Source organism: Eleutherodactylus coqui, chromosome 4 (genome assembly GCF_035609145.1).
Source record: "Eleutherodactylus coqui strain aEleCoq1 chromosome 4, aEleCoq1.hap1, whole genome shotgun sequence".
Classification (NCBI taxonomy): domain Eukaryota; kingdom Metazoa; phylum Chordata; class Amphibia; order Anura; family Eleutherodactylidae; genus Eleutherodactylus; species Eleutherodactylus coqui.
In genome coordinates this window covers 241,356,351-241,374,403 of record NC_089840.1, presented here as the reverse complement: position 1 = coordinate 241,374,403, position 18,053 = coordinate 241,356,351, and the positions used below count along the sequence as shown (strand labels likewise).

The 18,053-nt window shown below is 49.2% G+C and overlaps 1 protein-coding gene across 1 annotated transcript in view; it reads right to left on the bottom strand.

Moving 5' to 3' along the window:
• The window catches only part of LOC136626156 (alpha-2-macroglobulin-like), a 459,985-nt gene that overhangs the window by 419,332 nt on the left and 22,600 nt on the right, over positions 1-18,053 (bottom strand). Inside the window, exons 5-7 of the mRNA XM_066600963.1 lie at positions 16,238-16,258; positions 15,253-15,409; positions 1,602-1,686 (exon numbers count right to left, since the gene is read on the bottom strand). Of these exons, the coding sequence (XP_066457060.1) occupies positions 1,602-1,686; positions 15,253-15,409; positions 16,238-16,258 (263 nt within the window). The remainder of the gene's footprint in view (positions 1-1,601; positions 1,687-15,252; positions 15,410-16,237; positions 16,259-18,053) is intronic.

Genomic DNA, 18,053 nt, shown 5'->3' with positions numbered 1-18,053 from the left:
TACTATTACTTAAATGGAACTAAGACTGCGCTCCCACTATACTGCTGTTTCGGAATTGTTACTGGGGCCTGTCTTGAGTGCTACTATTACTGAAATGGAACTAAGACTGCGCTCCCACTATACTGCTGCTTCGGAATTGTTACTGGGGCCTGTCTTGAGTGCTACTATTACTGAAATGGAACTAAGACTGCGCTCCCACTATACTGCTGCTTCGGAATTGTTCCTGGGGCCTGTGTAGGCTGCTACTATTACTTAAATGGAACGAAGACTGCGCTCCCACTATACTGCTGCTTCGGAATTGTTACTGGGGCCTGTCTTGAGTGCTACGATTACTGAAATGGAACTAAGACTGCGCTCCCACTATACTGCTGCTTCGGAATTGTTCCTGGGGCCTGTGTAGGCTGCTACTATTACTTAAATGGAACTAAGACTATGCTCCTCCTATAATGCTGCTAGTGATATGTTAGTGGGGCCTGTCCTAATGCTACGGCTGAAATGTTACGAATTATGGGCTCTGCCTATACCGCTGCTAATGGTATGTCTCTGGGGTGTGGAAACAGAGGCTTCCCAAAGACATGATGGCGGCGAGGCCATTTCCCACCAACGCGGTTACTGTTAAGGTGCATATAACCACGGACACGTGGAGAGGACACGTAGTGCCTCAAAAACATCCCCCGCCACGGCCCACTTAATCCTGGCCACATTCCGAAAACCAACAAAATAAAACTGCGCTACTAGGTCCGTAGTCACCACCACATTACCACCAACGCGGTTACTGTTAAGGTACATATAACCAGTCTGACAGGGGCATGCAGACACCTTGACAGAATGAATAGTGTGTGGCACATAGGTTCCCCATTGCTATGCCCACGTGTGCAGCTCCTGATGACGGTGGCACAGGATTATATTTCTCATTGCTTCTGTACAGCATTGTGGGCTATCGCCCCACCACTTTTAAAGAGGGTCGCTGCCTAGCCGTGCCAACCCTCTGCAGTGTGTGCCTACAGTTCCTCCTCATGGCAGACGCACTTATAAATAGACATGAGGGTGGTGTGGCATGAGGGCAGCTGAAGGCTGCGCAGGGACAGTTTGGTGTGCGCTGTGGACACTGCGTCGTGCGGGGGGGGGGGGGGGGGGGTTGGGCAGCATGTAACCCAGGAGAAGTGGCAGCGGAGTGTCATGCAGGCAGTGATTGTGCTTTGTTGGAGGTAGTGTGATGCTTAGCTAAGGTATGCCATGCTAATGAGGGCTTTTCAGAAGTAAAAGTTGTTGGGAGGGGGGGGGGGCCCACTCTTGCCGGTATTGTGGCTTAATAGTGGGACCTGTGAACTTGAGATGCAGCCCAACATGTAGCCCCTCGCCTGCCCTATCCGTTGCTGTGTCATTCCCATCACTTTCTTGAATTGCCCAGATTTTCACACATGGAAACCTTAGCGAGCATCGGCGAAATACAAAAATGCTCGGGTCGCCCATTGACTTCAATGGGGTTCGTTATTCGAAACGAACCCTCGAGCATCGCGAAAATTTCGTCCCGAGTAACGAGCACCCGAGCATTTTGGTGCTCGCTCATCTCTAGTCCCTCACACTACTTTTACTCTTACCTGCCACAAGCCTCCAGGTGAAATGACTCGTCTATCAGGGCAATACTGGATGGTGCGATGATCTTTACCTCAAACCTCTTCAGCACTGAAAGGAATAGAAATGATAAAATTTACCAAATCATCATTTCTTCTTCTGGCAACTTGATGAAAAATATGACTCTTTTACATTGTGCCATTGAGCAGGATGGTCCAACATCATTTTGTAAATTTCAGGTGAATGGCTCAATCAACCAGGTTTAGGATGGGTGCAACTGAGGCTGGGTTATAGAAATTGCTCATAGCACACTTGTCCAGGGTCCTCTACTACCTCAGGGGGTCTAGAGAGCCTCTACCATCTATCCTCCCTTATGGTCATTCTGTGATGCTGTCCAGCCCACAATAGGTGGCCATGCATGTAGATGGCTCTCTTTTAAGAAGTCTAAGGTTGTGTTTATAATGTTCTCTGACATCAGTGGAGAGGGCCTTGTACATATTTGGCTTTCAGTCCTATATGATAGGGGATCCGGTTTCTAGAGATGGCATAGACCCATTGAGCTCTTGATTTTCAATATATCTACATTTCTCCAATTTCATTTGGTGCTTTTTCTGTTGGATTCTGTTTGATTGTGAACATTAACTGTAACATGTCCAAGTGGGTGCCATATTGCTGAAATATTTTCCAATAGAAACATTGCATTTAGACAACATTGCACTGTTGTATGAAGCTCCATATGGCAGCAGCATATAGAGGGCCTCTAAAGTACAGAGCTACAGAAACTCAGTATGCATTAAGTTTTATAACTAGAGATGAGCGAACGTGTTCTTCCGAGCTTGATATTCGTGCGAATATTAGGGTGTTCGGGATGTTCGTTATTCGTAACGAACACCATGCGGTGTTCTGGTTATTTTCACTTCCTTCCCTGAGACGTTAGCGCGCTTTTCTGGCCAATTGAAAGACAGGGAAGGCATTACAACTTCCCCCTGTGACGTTCAAGCCCTATACCACCCCCCTGCTGTGAGTGGCTGGGAAGATCAGGTGTCACCCGAACATAAAAGTCGGCCCCTCCCGCGGTTCGCCTCAGATGCGGTGTGAGTTAGATGAGGGACAGTGCTGTTTGTACCGGAGCTGCTGTAGGGAAAGAATTGGTAGTTAGTGTAGGCTTCAAGACCCCCCAAAGGTCCTTATTAGGGCCACTGATAGCTGTGTGTTGGCTGCTGTTAGCAGTGGCAAATTTTTTTTTCTCAAAATCGCCTCTGCAGACCGTTGCACCTGGCATTAGGGACAGAAGTGCTGCATAGGCAGGGAGAGTGTTAGGAGTGAGTGTAGCCTTCAAGAACCTCAACGGTCCTTTCTAGGGCCATATTTATCCGTGTGCAGTACTGTCCAGGCTGCTGTTAGCTGTGCTGCATTTTTTTTTGCTTCTCAAAATCGCCTCTGCAGACCATTGCACCCTCCATTGATACTGCAGGGAAAGAATTGTATAGGCAGGGCGACAACACAGTTGTTATTCATTGAATATACGCAGTGCTGCCTTTTGGTGCCAAAAAACTGAAAACAAATCTATTTGTCCAGTCTCTGTCCGTCCTAAGGGCTGTGGACACGTGTGAGCTGCGTGAACAACATTGCTAAATCAGACGCACCCAGCTACGCTTTACTGCTGGCTTCGCCATTTGCTTTCCTTAATTGGGAAAAAAATACCTGCTCTCCAAGAGTTATAATAACTCTGCTACCCTCACGTTCTGTGACACATAAGCAGGGACACAGCACAGTTATTAAACTTCTCATGTTCATTGAATATACGCAGTGCTGCCTTTTGGTGGAAAAAAACTGAAAACAAATCTATTTGTCCAGCCTCTGTCCGTCCTAAGGGCGGTGGACACGTGTGAGCTGCGTGAACAACATTGCTAAATCAGACGCACCCAGCTACGCTTTACTGCTGGCTTCGCCATTTGCTTTCCTTAATTGGGAAAAAAATACCTGCTCTCCAAGAGTTATAATAACTCTGCTACCCTCACGTTCTGTGACACATAAGCAGGGACACAGCACAGTTATTAAACTTCTCATGTTCATTGAATATACGCAGTGCTGCCTTTTGGTGGAAAAAAACTGAAAACAAATCTATTTGTCCAGCCTCTGTCCGTCCTAAGGGCGGTGGACACGTGTGAGCTGCGTGAACAACATTGCTAAATCAGACGCACCCAGCTACGCTTTACTGCTGGCTTCGCCATTTGCTTTCCTTAATTGGGAAAAAAATACCTGCTCTCCAAGAGTTATAATAACTCTGCTACCTTCACGTTCTGTGACACATTAGCAGGGACACAGCACAGTTATTAAACTTAGATAATTCATTCACTAGAGGCAGTGGGGCCTTTCGTTTTCCAAAAAGGGCAAAAATTATATTTGGCCTGCAGTCTTGCGCCAATTTATTTCCTGCCTGTGAAATCAAATCACTGGTAATACAGCATGCTGAGGGGTAGGGGTAGGCCTAGAGGACGTGGACGCGGCCGAGGACACGGAGGGCCAAGTCAGGGTGTGGGCACAGCCCGAGCTCCTGATCCCGGTGTGTCGCAGCCGACTGCTGCGCGATTAGGAGAGAGGCACGTTTCTGGCGTCCCCACATTCATCGCCCAATTAATGGGTCCACGCGGGAGACGGTTATTAGAAAATGAGCAGTGTGAGCAGGTCCTGTCCTGGATGGCAGAAAGTGCTTCGAGCAACCTATCGTCTACCCGCAGTTCTGCGCCGTCCACTGCTGCCAATCCGAATCCTCTGTCTGCTGCTCCTCCTTCCTCCCAGCCTCCTCACTCCACTACAATAACACCTGCTCAGGAGCGGGAACACTCCCAGGAACTGTTCTCGGGCCCCTGCTTAGATTGGGCAGCAGCGGTTCCTCTCCCACCAGAGGAGTTTATCGTCACTGATGCCCAACCATTCGAAAGTTCCCGGGGTCCGGGGGAAGAGGCTGGGGACTTCCGCCAACTGTCTCAACAACTTTCTGTGGGTGAGGAGGACGATGACGATCAGACACAGTTGTCTTGCAGTGAGGTAGTAGTAAGGGCAGTAAGTCCGAGGGAGCAGCGCACAGAGGATTCGGAGGAAGAGCAGCAGGACGATGAGGTGACTGACCCCACCTGGTGTGCAACGCTTACTCAGGAGGACAGGTCTTCAGAGGGGGAGTCAAGGGCATCAGCAGGGCAGGTTGCAAGAGGCAGTGCGGTGGCCAGGGGTAGAGGCAGGGCCAGACCGAATAATCCACCAAGTGTTTCCCAAAGCGCCCCCTCGCGCCATGCCACCCTGCAGAGGCCGAGGTGCTCTAAGGTCTGGCAGTTTTTCACAGAGACGCCTGACGACCGACGAAGAGTGGTGTGCAACCTTTGTTGCGCAAAGCTCAGCCGGGGAGCCAACACCAACAGCCTCACCACCACCACCATGCGCAGACATATGATGGCCAAGCACCCCACAAGGTGGGACGAAGGCCGTTCACCGCCTCCGGTTTGCACCCCTGCCTCTCCCCCTGTGCCCCAACCTGCCACTGAGATGCAACCCCCCTCTCAGGACACAGGCACTACCGCCTCATGGCCTGCACCCACACCCTCATCTCCGCTGTCCTCGGCCCCATCCAGCAGTGTAGTTCAGCGCACCGTTCAGCCGTCGCTTGCGCAAGTGTTCGAGCGCAAGCGCAAGTACGCCGCCACGCACCCGCACGCTCAAACGTTAACCGTCCGCATAGCAAAATTCATCAGCCTTGAGATGCTGCCGTATAGGGTTGTGGAAACGGAGTCCTTCAAAAGTATGATGGAGGCGGCGGCCCCGCGCTACTCAGTTCCCAGTCGCCACTACTTTTCCCGATGTGCCGTCCCAGCCCTGCACGACCACGTCTCCCGCAACATTGTGCGCGCCCTCACCAACGCGGTTACTGCCACGGTCCACTTAACTACGGACACGTGGACAAGCACAGGCGGGCAGGGCCACTACATCTCCCTGACGGCACATTGGGTGAATTTAGTGGAGGCTGGGACAGAGTCAGAGCCTGGGACCGCTCACGTCCTACCCACCCCCAGAATTGCGGGCCCCAGCTCGGTGCTGGTATCTGCGGAGGTGTATGCTTCCTCCACTAAAGCACCCTCCTCCTCCTCCTCCTCCTCTGTCTCGCAATCAAGATGTGTTAGCAGCAGCATGTCGCCAGCAGTCGGTGTCGCGTGGTGTGGCAGCACAGCGCTGGGCAAGCGTCAGCAGGCCGTGCTGAAACTACTCAGCTTAGGCGATAAGAGGCACACGGCCCACGAACTGCTGCAGGGTCTGACAGAGCAGACCGACCGCTGGCTTGCGCCGCTGAGCCTCCAACCGGGCATGGTCGTGTGTGACAACGGGCGTAACCTGGTGGCGGCTCTGCAGCTCGGCAGCCTCACGCACGTGCCATGCCTGGCCCACGTCTTTAATTTGGTGGTTCAGCGGTTTCTGAAAAGCTACCCACGCTTGTCAGACCTGCTCGTAAAGGCGCGCCGGCTCTGCGCACATTTCCACAAGTCCCACACGGACGCTGCCACCCTGCGCACCCTGCAACATCACTTTAAGCTGCCAGTGCACCGACTGCTGTGCGACGTGCCCACACGGTGGAACTCTACGCTCCACATGTTGGCCAGGCTCTATGAACAACGTAGAGCTATAGTCGAATACCAACTCCAACATGGGCGGCGCAGTGGGAGTCAGCCTCCTCAATTCCTTTCAGAAGAGTGGGCCTGGTTGGCAGACATCTGCCATGTCCTTGGTAATTTTGAGGAGTCTACCCAGGTGGTGAGCGGCGATGCTACAATCATTAGCGTCACCATTCCTCTGCTATGCATCTTGAGAAATTCCCTGCAAACCATAAAGGCAGCTGCTTTGCGCTCGGAAACGGGGGCGGGGGAAGACAGTATGCCGCTGGATAGTCAGGGCACCCTCCTGTCTATTTCTCAGCGCGTACAGGAGGAGGAGGAGGAGCATGAGGAGGAGGGGGAAGAGACAGCTTGGCCCGCTGCTGACGGTACACCGGCTGATTGCCTGTCATCCTTTCAGCGTGTATGGCCTGAGGAGGAGGAGGAGGAGGAGGAGGAGGAGGATCCTGATAGTGATCTTCCTAGTGAAGACAGCCATGTGTTGCGTACAGGTACCCTGGCACACATGGCTGACTTCATGTTAGGATGCCTTTCTCGTGACCCTCGCGTTGCACGCATTCTGGCCACGACGGATTACTGGGTGTACACACTGCTCGATCCACGGTATAAGGAGAACCTGCCCACTCTGATTCCCGAAGAGGAAAGGGGTTCGAGAGTGTTGCTATACCACAGGACCCTTGCGGACAAGCTGATGGTAAAATTCCCAGCCGACAGCGCTAGTGGCAGAAGGCGCAGTACCGAGGGCAAGGTAGCAGGGAATGTGCGTAGATCGAGCAGCATGTACATCCCAGGCAGTGCAACAGTCTTTAAGGGCCTGGCCAGCTTTATGGCTCCCCACCAAGACTGTGTCACCGCTCCCCAGTCACGGCTGAGTCGGCGGGAGCACTGTAAAAGGATGGTGAGGGAGTACGTAGCGGATCGCACGACCATCCTTGGTGACGCCTCTGCCCCCTACAACTACTGGGTGTCGAAGCTGGACATGTGGCCTGAACTAGCGCTGTATGCCCTGGAGGTGCTTGCTTGTCCTGCGGCTAGCGTCTTGTCGGAGAGGGTGTTTAGTGCGGCGGGGGGAATCATCACAGATAAGCGTAGCCGCTTGTCAACCGACAGTGCCGACAGGCTAACACTCATCAAGATGAACAAAGGCTGGATTTCCCCAGACTTCTGTTCTCCACCAGCGGACAGCAGCGATACGTAAGCAATACGTAGGCTGCACCCGCGGATGGAAGCTACGTTCTCTCTCACCATCCAAAACGGGGACATTTCTGCTTCATCAATCTGTGTCTAATATTCCTCCTCCTCCTCCTCCTGCTCCTCCTCCTGAAACCTCACGTAATCACGCTGAACGGGCAATTTTTCTTAGGGCCACAAGGCTCACTCAAATAATTTTTCAGAACAATTTTTATAAGTTTCAATGCGCTTAAAAGCATTGGAACTTTAACTTGAACCAATTTTTCGTTACACTGGGCTGCCTCCAGGCCTAGTTACCACTTAAGCCACATTAACCAAAGCGATTAATGGGTTTCACCTGCCCTCTTGGCTGGCCATGGCCAATTTTTGGGATGTACATTAGTACTGTTGATACAGCAATTTTTGTGGGCCCTCGCCTACAGTGTAATCAAATTAATTTTTAGCCCACCTGCATTACAGCTGATGTTACCTCAGCTGTGTTGGGCAATGCAATGGGATATTTTTATGTACCGCCGGTGGGTTCCAGGGAGCCACCCATGCTGTAGGTGCACACTGAGTTTTTAATACATCTGTACACTTCTAAAGAACCCGTCTGACTGGGGCATGCAGTGTGGGCCGAAGCCCACCTGTATTACGCACGACATTACTACCTCAGCTGTGTTGGGCAATGCAATGGGATATTTCTATGTACCGCCGGTGGCTTCCTGGCACCCACCCAGGCAGTGGGTCCACAGGGAGTTTAACCTACATGTGTCCACTTGTAAAGAACCCCAGTCTGACTGGGGCATGCAGTGTGGGCCGAAGCCCACCTGCATTAAGCACGACATTACTACCTCAGCTGTGTTGGGCAATGCAATGGGATATTTTTATGTACCGCCGGTGGGTTCCAGGGAGCCACCCATGCTGTAGGTGCACACTGAGTTTTTAATACATCTGTACACTTCTAAAGAACCCGTCTGACTGGGGCATGCAGTGTGGGCCGAAGCCCACCTGTATTACGCACGACATTACTACCTCAGCTGTGTTGGGCAATGCAATGGGATATTTCTATGTACCGCCGGTGGCTTCCTGGCACCCACCCAGGCAGTGGGTCCACAGGGAGTTTAACCTACATGTGTCCACTTGTAAAGAACCCCAGTCTGACTGGGGCATGCAGTGTGGGCCGAAGCCCACCTGCATTAAGCACGACATTACTACCTCAGCTGTGTTGGGCAATGCAATGGGATATTTTTATGTACCGCCGGTGGGTTCCAGGGAGCCACCCATGCTGTAGGTGCACACTGAGTTTTTAATACATCTGTACACTTCTAAAGAACCCGTCTGACTGGGGCATGCAGTGTGGGCCGAAGCCCACCTGTATTACGCACGACATTACTACCTCAGCTGTGTTGGGCAATGCAATGGGATATTTCTATGTACCGCCGGTGGCTTCCTGGCACCCACCCAGGCAGTGGGTCCACAGGGAGTTTAACCTACATGTGTCCACTTGTAAAGAACCCCAGTCTGACTGGGGCATGCAGTGTGGGCCGAAGCCCACCTGCATTAAGCACGACATTACTACCTCAGCTGTGTTGGGCAATGCAATGGGATATTTTTATGTACCGCCGGTGGGTTCCAGGGAGCCACCCATGCTGTAGGTGCACACTGAGTTTTTAATACATCTGTACACTTCTAAAGAACCCGTCTGACTGGGGCATGCAGTGTGGGCCGAAGCCCACCTGTACTACGCACGACATTACTACCTCAGCTGTGTTGGGCAATGCAATGGGATATTTCTATGTACCGCCGGTGGCTTCCTGGCACCCACCCAGGCAGTGGGTCCACAGGGAGTTTAACCTACATGTGTCCACTTGTAAAGAACCCCAGTCTGACTGGGGCATGCAGTGTGGGCCGAAGCCCACCTGCATTAAGCACGACATTACTACCTCAGCTGTGTTGGGCAATGCAATGGGATATTTTTATGCACCGCCGGTGGGTTCCAGGGAGCCACCCATGCTGTAGGTGCACACTGAGTTTTTAATACATCTGTACACTTCTAAAGAACCCGTCTGACTGGGGCATGCAGTGTGGGCCGAAGCCCACCTGTATTACGCACGACATTACTACCTCAGCTGTGTTGGGCAATGCAATGGGATATTTCTATGTACCGCCGGTGGCTTCCTGGCACCCACCCAGGCAGTGGGTCCACAGGGAGTTTAACCTACATGTGTCCACTTGTAAAGAACCCCAGTCTGACTGGGGCATGCAGTGTGGGCCGAAGCCCACCTGCATTAAGCACGACATTACTACCTCAGCTGTGTTGGGCAATGCAATGGGATATTTTTATGTACCGCCGGTGGGTTCCAGGGAGCCACCCATGCTGTAGGTGCACACTGAGTTTTTAATACATCTGTACACTTCTAAAGAACCCGTCTGACTGGGGCATGCAGTGTGGGCCGAAGCCCACCTGTATTACGCACGACATTACTACCTCAGCTGTGTTGGGCAATGCAATGGGATATTTCTATGTACCGCCGGTGGCTTCCTGGCACCCACCCAGGCAGTGGGTCCACAGGGAGTTTAACCTACATGTGTCCACTTGTAAAGAACCCCAGTCTGACTGGGGCATGCAGTGTGGGCCGAAGCCCACCTGCATTAAGCACGACATTACTACCTCAGCTGTGTTGGGCAATGCAATGGGATATTTTTATGCACCGCCGGTGGGTTCCAGGGAGCCACCCATGCTGTAGGTGCACACTGAGTTTTTAATACATCTGTACACTTCTAAAGAACCCGTCTGACTGGGGCATGCAGTGTGGGCCGAAGCCCACCTGTATTACGCACGACATTACTACCTCAGCTGTGTTGGGCAATGCAATGGGATATTTCTATGTACCGCCGGTGGCTTCCTGGCACCCACCCAGGCAGTGGGTCCACAGGGAGTTTAACCTACATGTGTCCACTTGTAAAGAACCCCAGTCTGACTGGGGCATGCAGTGTGGGCCGAAGCCCACCTGCATTAAGCACGACATTACTACCTCAGCTGTGTTGGGCAATGCAATGGGATATTTTTATGTACCGCCGGTGGGTTCCAGGGAGCCACCCATGCTGTAGGTGCACACTGAGTTTTTAATACATCTGTACACTTCTAAAGAACCCGTCTGACTGGGGCATGCAGTGTGGGCCGAAGCCCACCTGTATTACGCACGACATTACTACCTCAGCTGTGTTGGGCAATGCAATGGGATATTTCTATGTACCGCCGGTGGCTTCCTGGCACCCACCCAGGCAGTGGGTCCACAGGGAGTTTAACCTACATGTGTCCACTTGTAAAGAACCCCAGCCTGACTGGGGCATGCAGTGTGGGCCGAAGCCCACCTGCATTAAGCACGACATTACTACCTCAGCTGTGTTGGGCAATGCAATGGGATATTTTTATGTACCGCCGGTGGGTTCCAGGGAGCCACCCATGCTGTAGGTGCACACTGAGTTTTTAATACATCTGTACACTTCTAAAGAACCCGTCTGACTGGGGCATGCAGTGTGGGCCCGAAGCCCACCTGTATTACGCACGACATTACTACCTCAGCTGTGTTGGGCAATGCTATGGGATATTTCTATGTACCGCCGGTGGCTTCCTGGCACCCACCCAGGCAGTGGGTCCACAGGGAGTTTAACCTACATGTGTCCACTTGTAAAGAACCCCAGTCTGACTGGGGCATGCAGTGTGGGCCGAAACCCACCTGCATTAACCCTTTCCAGTCCACTGTGTGACCTGTGAAGACATTAGGGTTTAAGGCTGTACAGCTCCGTTGTTGGTAGACGTCCGTCGGGGTTCTCTTACTGTATATTGCCAGCCTCTCTGCTGTCGGAGCCTATCCTACGTGTCAGCTCATGCAGTACTGGCTTTAGCCAGCATATAGCGCCGTTGTATAACAGCAGAAAAAGAGTAAGCCCCCTAGGAAAACCATATACAAATTGGATTGGAAAGGGTTAAGCACAACATTACTACCTCAGCTGTGTTGGGCAATGCAATGGGATATTTCTATGTACCGCCGGTGGCTTCCTGGCACCCACCCATGCTGTAGGTGCACACTGAGTTTTTACTACATCTGTACACTTATAAAGAACCCCAGTCAGACTGGGGCATGCAGTGTGGGCCGAAGCCCACCTGCATTAAGCACGACATTACTACCTCAGCTGTGTTGGGCAATGCAATGGGATATTTCTGTGTACCGCCGGTGGGTTCCAGGGAGCCACCCATGCTGTGGGTCGACAGGGACTTCACAATAGGGAGTTGTACCTGCCTGTGTCTATGAATTAAAAAGCCCGGTCTGACTGGGGCATGCAGACACCTTGACAGAATGAATAGTGTGTGGCACATAGGTTCCCCATTGCTATGCCCACGTGTGCAGCTCCTGATGGCGGTGGCACAGGATTCTATTTCTCATTGCTTCTGTACAGCATTGTGGGCTATCGCTCCGCCACTTTTAAAGAGGGTCGCTGCCTAGCCGTGCCAACCTCTGCAGTGTGTGCCTGCGGTCCCTCGTCATGGCAGACGCAATTCTAAATAGACATGAGCGTGGTGTGGCATGAGGGCAGCTGAAGGCTGCCCAGGGACACTTTGGTGTGCGCTGTGGGGGGGGAGGGGGGGCAGTTGGGCAGCATGTAACCCAGGAGAAGTGTCAGTGGAGTGTCATGCAGGCAGTGATTGTGCTTTGTTGGAGGTAGTGTGGTGCTTAGCAAAGGTATGCCATGCTAATGAGGGCTTTTCAGAAGTAAAAGTTGTTGGAAGGGGGGGGGCACTCTTGCCGGTATTGTGGCTTAATAGTGGGACCTGGGAACTTGAGATGCAGCCCAACATGTAGCCCCTCGCCTGCCCTATCCGTTGCTGTGTCGTTCCCATCACTTTGTTGAATTGCCCAGATTTTCACACATGAAAACCTTAGCGAGCATCGGCGAAATACAAAAATGCTCTGGTCGCCCATTGACTTCAATGGGGTTCGTTGTTCGAAACGAACCCTCGAGCATCCCGGGAAGTTCGTTCCGAATAACGAACACCCGAACATTTTGGTGTTCGCTCATCTCTATTTATAACACTTTTCACTGCTGAAAATACCAGTCCTAATCCACATATGTAGTCGCCCAGAAGGGTCTTACAAAAGCACTGTCACTAATTTTATGCAGTTTTGCAATTCACCCAGGGCATGCAACGGTTAACTCCGGGTTAATCTGCCCTGCCACAGAGCTAAATCTAATCTGCCTGGCAACCAGTTAATTCTTATTGGTTCCTTGCAGTTTGAGCTCTCATTGGCTCACCTCTCGACAAGTTTAACAATATGATTGGCTATCTGACAGTGGGGTGACAGTTGAGAGCAGGCAGTGATTGGTTGGTGAATTGCTAAGCAGCGCCAGAGCTCACACGGGATGATACGAAAGGAAGTGACAGTTAGTTGAGAGAGGGTGGTTGGAGAGAGCAGTCGAGTTTTGGTCAGCTAGTCGGAGGAGATAGTCAGAGAGTCAGTGGTGAGTGTAGAGCAGTAAGTTGGCATGATAAAACCCTGATGTGAGAAGCTGGCGGAGAGCTGTGGCAGACTGAGGAAACTACGTGAGACAGATCGCTGAGTGGGTGAGACCTGTGGAGAGGAAAGGACCAAAGCCCCTCTTCAAGCGGTCATCCCTGACTGTGATTCTTTATATGTAAGGTAAAGCGTAAAGGTGCTTGATACCCGAGAGATGTCTCACAAGTAGCAGAGGTCTAGTGAAGTGTTCCTAAGTGATGGAGATGGCGCAGAAGTGACAGAGGCCTAGTGAAGTGCTCCTGAGTGACGGAGACAGCCCAGAAGTGACAGAGGCCTAGTGAAGTGCTCCTGAGTGACGGAGACAGCCCAGAAGTGACAGAGGCCTAGTGAAGTGCTCCTGAGTGACGGAGACGGCGCAGAAGTGACAGAGGTCTAGTGAAGTGCTCCTGAGTGACAGAGACGGCGCAGTAGCCGAGGCCAAGATTTCCCTAATACTGTTAACAGAAAGGCCATGTTGTAGATTGACAAAGATCAGAAGGTCAGGATATATAAATGGTGATATTGCTGCCTCATCTCTCCCAAATATATTCGGCCATCTTATATGCAAATTATTTGATCTGCCTGTGGAGAAATGCTGCCTAGTTTTACTTTATACCGAGACAAATGTCTTAATAGCTCTGATGAAATTACAGTAAAGAAGATTTATTTTAGTATTTTCATAACTCCTTGCCTCTGTGTATTACTGACTCTTCTCACCTAATTATTGTGCCATATAGCACTGGCGTCACGACATATCATGTTATCTACAAAACTTGTTGGGCTCCGCTGCAGACATTACTACCTGAACAGCTGTGGTGATGGCGGCTGTGACACCTTTTTATTTCATATACCACAGTTGTTATTATCCTACACGGTGCCGGGGCCTGAGAACAACACATATTATACATAGACTATACTCAAAATACGCTCATTAAAAAAAATAATAATAATGTTCCCAGATAGAAATATCAGATTTCTGCTCAACTCGGTATGCAGGTATGTCTCAGGCTGATTTGTAAGGGATTACATTTGGGGTCTAATTAGACATGGGGTCTTGCGCAGCTGCTGTAAGGCTGCATTCACACAGGGCAGATTCCTGTCGGAAATCTCGCGGTTTGGCCACAGCAAAAACCGCGAGATTTCCGCCGGGAGAACCACCGCGGTTTAAGCCGCAGCGGCTTTGAAGCGGCCCGGCCGCATGCTTTTCCGTTGCGGCTGGCTCTCCCATAGAGGAGAGCGCGGCCGTGACATAAATAAACAAAAAAACGAAAGTAAACAGACATGCTCAATCTTTGGAAACCGCGGCTGCGGTGGCCGCAGCCGCGGTTTCAGCCGGATTTACCGCTGTGGATTAGCCGTCCCGTGTGGACGAGGTTTCTGAGAAACCTCGTCCACATGGCTGGCTAATCTCGAGATTAGCGGCCCCAGGTGGTCTTGCCGCGGGCGGATCTGCTGCGGCAGAACCGCGGCAAATCCGCCCTGTGTGAATGCAGCCTTAAAGTGCTTCCCTCTTTGCCCTATTACACCACTCTCAAAGGCTGCTTTTTTGTAGTTTACTTCTTGTTGAGAGATCGGTGACTACTAGACACGCCTCTAGGATGCACTTGAACACATTTTAACCAGTTAACAGACTTCGAGAGGTGGGCATCATTGGAATGAAAGAAGCAGGATGGTCGTTTCAACAAATTACCCGCCGCCCAGGTTGTTCTGACTACGATGTTAGAAGGTGTTGGGAGCAGTGGCTCTGTGAGAGCATGTATACAGGTTAAACACGCTCCAGATGGCCCAGACAGACCACTAGTAGAGAGAATCATTTGATCCACCAACAAGCATAAGCAGATCCAATAGTTTTGCTGTCCACCATCCAGACACAGGTGGCATCTTTATTATAGAACTCTGTCTTTGCCCGGACCATTTCCAGGCACTTAGCAGAAGTAAACTTGGTGTCACGGTGCCCATTACTTTTACTGCCATTAACACCCAAACACCATCGCCTTTGTTTGCAGTGGTGTCATCAGCATGAAATCTGGACTGCTGCAGTTATACAGTATCGTCTTTAGTGACCAATCCAGGTTCAGTTTGGGAGCCGATGACAGTTGTGTTTGAGTATGGAAGCCTTGTGGTGAGCCTTGTTGTAATCAGTTACATATACCAAGTTTCATGCGATTCCATCAACTCCTTCTTGGTGCAATTATTATTTTTGTTAATGATTATATTTCTTAAGTATTGATTACATAATATAATATCTTAATATCGTTTGTTAGTTATTCTCACTCAGAACTTACCGTATTCCTCAACTTTAAATGTTTTTTTGCAGAAATCAGGTAAGTTAATAACATATTCTCCAAGAGATAACTCCTTTCCCAAATGGAAGCTAAACTCTGCAAATCCATGATGAGTAGGCACGTTCAGCCACTGTGCTATCCGTTGTTGATTTGGATCCTATGGGAAATGAAAGAAATGGTGAAATTACTTATGACAACAGAAAGCTAATATTTACATATACAGTATGTGTTTGCAAGTAAAATGTTAAAATTAGGACATTTACGGAAGCTGTGTCGCCTCTCCTGACATGTCGGCATTAGTAAATACTTGTATTCTCCATGCAATAACAACACTTTTAATCTTTTTTCATAACTTTGCCTTTTGCCATTCCTATTATTCCTCCTGAATGATTATGAAAAAATTGACAACTGAACGATACCATTCCTACTGTTAAAGTGGTCAGCATAGCCTGCACTGCTTGCACAATGTTAGACTATGTAGGCTTTGTAGAGACATACCCCCCACCCCCCACACCCCAAAAACACCCAGCTGACAATTTATTCAGAATTTTCCAGGAGGAATGACAGAGTTCTTAGAAAGCATACCCATGAGAGATAGAAGTAATTACTAAAATAGACAAGTCAGGCGAGTTGTCAGGTTCTCTTTAAGATTAAGGTAAATGTGTGTTATATCCAGCCCACTGTTAAAAGTAACCTTTATAGTCAGATTTCCTAGGCCAGAGTTGCTTAATGTTCTTAAGCCAAACGCTTCTCAATCAAATTAAATCAAAGTGTTACAGTAATCATACACTGTGCTGTCTATTAAAAGGACAGAAAGAGCTAAGTGTGTGTTTTCCTCTGGGAACATGGCATATACTCCCTAGGGTAACCATACTACAGTTTGAAAACCTATATCCAAGGCAAATAACCAGCTTAGCTTTGTTCTTTAATTTGCAATAATTGGTAATATGAAACATAGTTATGTAAGTGTTTATGTCATACTTACCATTATCTCAACCAAAGGATGCTGAAAAAAAAATAGTTTAGTTAAAAAGTTGATATTTAACTCAGCAGTTCTTACATTAAAAGGGTGCTAACTAGAGTCAAATGGGCACAGGACAAATTTCAGACGTAGGCTACCCTCCAGCCCATCTAGTAATACTGCCTCCATATAGTAATTGTGGCCCCATAGTGCCCCTATATAGCAATAGTGGCTCTATAGCCTCCGCATATAGTAGTAGTGGACATCATAATTCCCCATATAGCAATAGCGCTTTCCCATATTGTAACAATGACCCCCATACTTCCTTCATATAGTAACAGTGGCCCAAATAGTAAAGCAATATAGTGATATTGCCCCCCAAAGTGCCCTCAATTAGCAATAGTGGTTCCCATATTGCTCCCATATAGCAGTTGTGGCCCCATAGTGCCCACATATAGCAATAGTGGCCTACATACTGTCCCCATATAGCAATAGTGGGCTCCATACTGTCCCCATATAACAATAGGGGGCTCCATACTGGCCCTTATATAGCAATAGTGCTCCGCATACTGTTCCTACGTATAATAATGTTGGCCCTATAGAGCTCCCATATAGTAATAGTAGCCCCCTATAGTGCCTCTATAAAGCAAAAGTGGCTCCCATAGTGTCCACATATAGCATAGGGGTCCTCATACTGTTATGTAATAGTGACACTTATAGTGCCCCTATATAATCATAATGCCACTTTGTACCAATTAAAATAAAGACAAATTAACTTAATACCCATTTGCACAACCAGGTATTATTCCTCTAGCTGCAACCAGTCACAGGCGGCACAATGAAGTGACGTCATCATGTTGACTGAGCTGGAAAGCTCATGAGTCCCAGCCAAAGTAAATTCTGGGTCTGTTAGCTGAAAAGCAGCATTGACATAGGAAACTGGGCTGACCCATTATCCCATGGGCCCGGCTATAGTCGTATCACCTGTGACAGTGATAGATACAACCATGTACTTTCCTTATTCACTATGGTAATGCCAAGTTGAAGCATCTTAGGAAATGTCCTATGGCTATTGTGGTAATATGCCAAATGGCTAATTACCCGGTTACAAAACCGCATATGTTTAACTGTGTATGTGGGTTGTTGAACCATATTGGTTGCACCATTTTCAAAGGTAAAGCTTATTAAAAAAAAACATGTTTAACATGTAAAAGCTGTGCGGCCAAAAACTGCATTGGGCACCCACTTGCAGATAACCGCCTTTAAAGGTGTATTTTAGGCTTTTATTATTGATGACTTTCCCTCAAGATAGGTCATCAAAAGTTGGTGGGCCAGAGGATCAGCTTATCGGCAGGAATCTCGAGCAGCAGAGCCTTGCTGATTAACTATTAATGACCTATCTTCAGGGTAGGTCAGCAATAGTAAAGTCCTGGAATACCCTTTTAAAGGCAAATTCCAATCCTGGCTACTTGAAGCATAAACAACCTTATTAAATCTTATTATGGATGAAAAGTCAATACCCATAAGACAATACGTATAATGGGTGGAGTGATACATTAGATACATTACATGGTGCTAATTCTGTACAGCGATCTAAGGCCTTGTGTTAAGAGGAAGATAAATAAAGGCCCATTTTCAGGTCCTGAGCTATCCATGCACTCTATTGACAGGAAATACACCCATAACAGCCTATGGGTAGGGTAGTCACACAGCCATTTTTTTTCACTTGGACAGATGTAAAATATGATATACATTAAGTATATGAGAGCTGTGACTTACTATCATGGAGCAGGGAATTAAGGGCTGAATCCGTAGTGCAGTAGGTGATATGTTTTCAAAC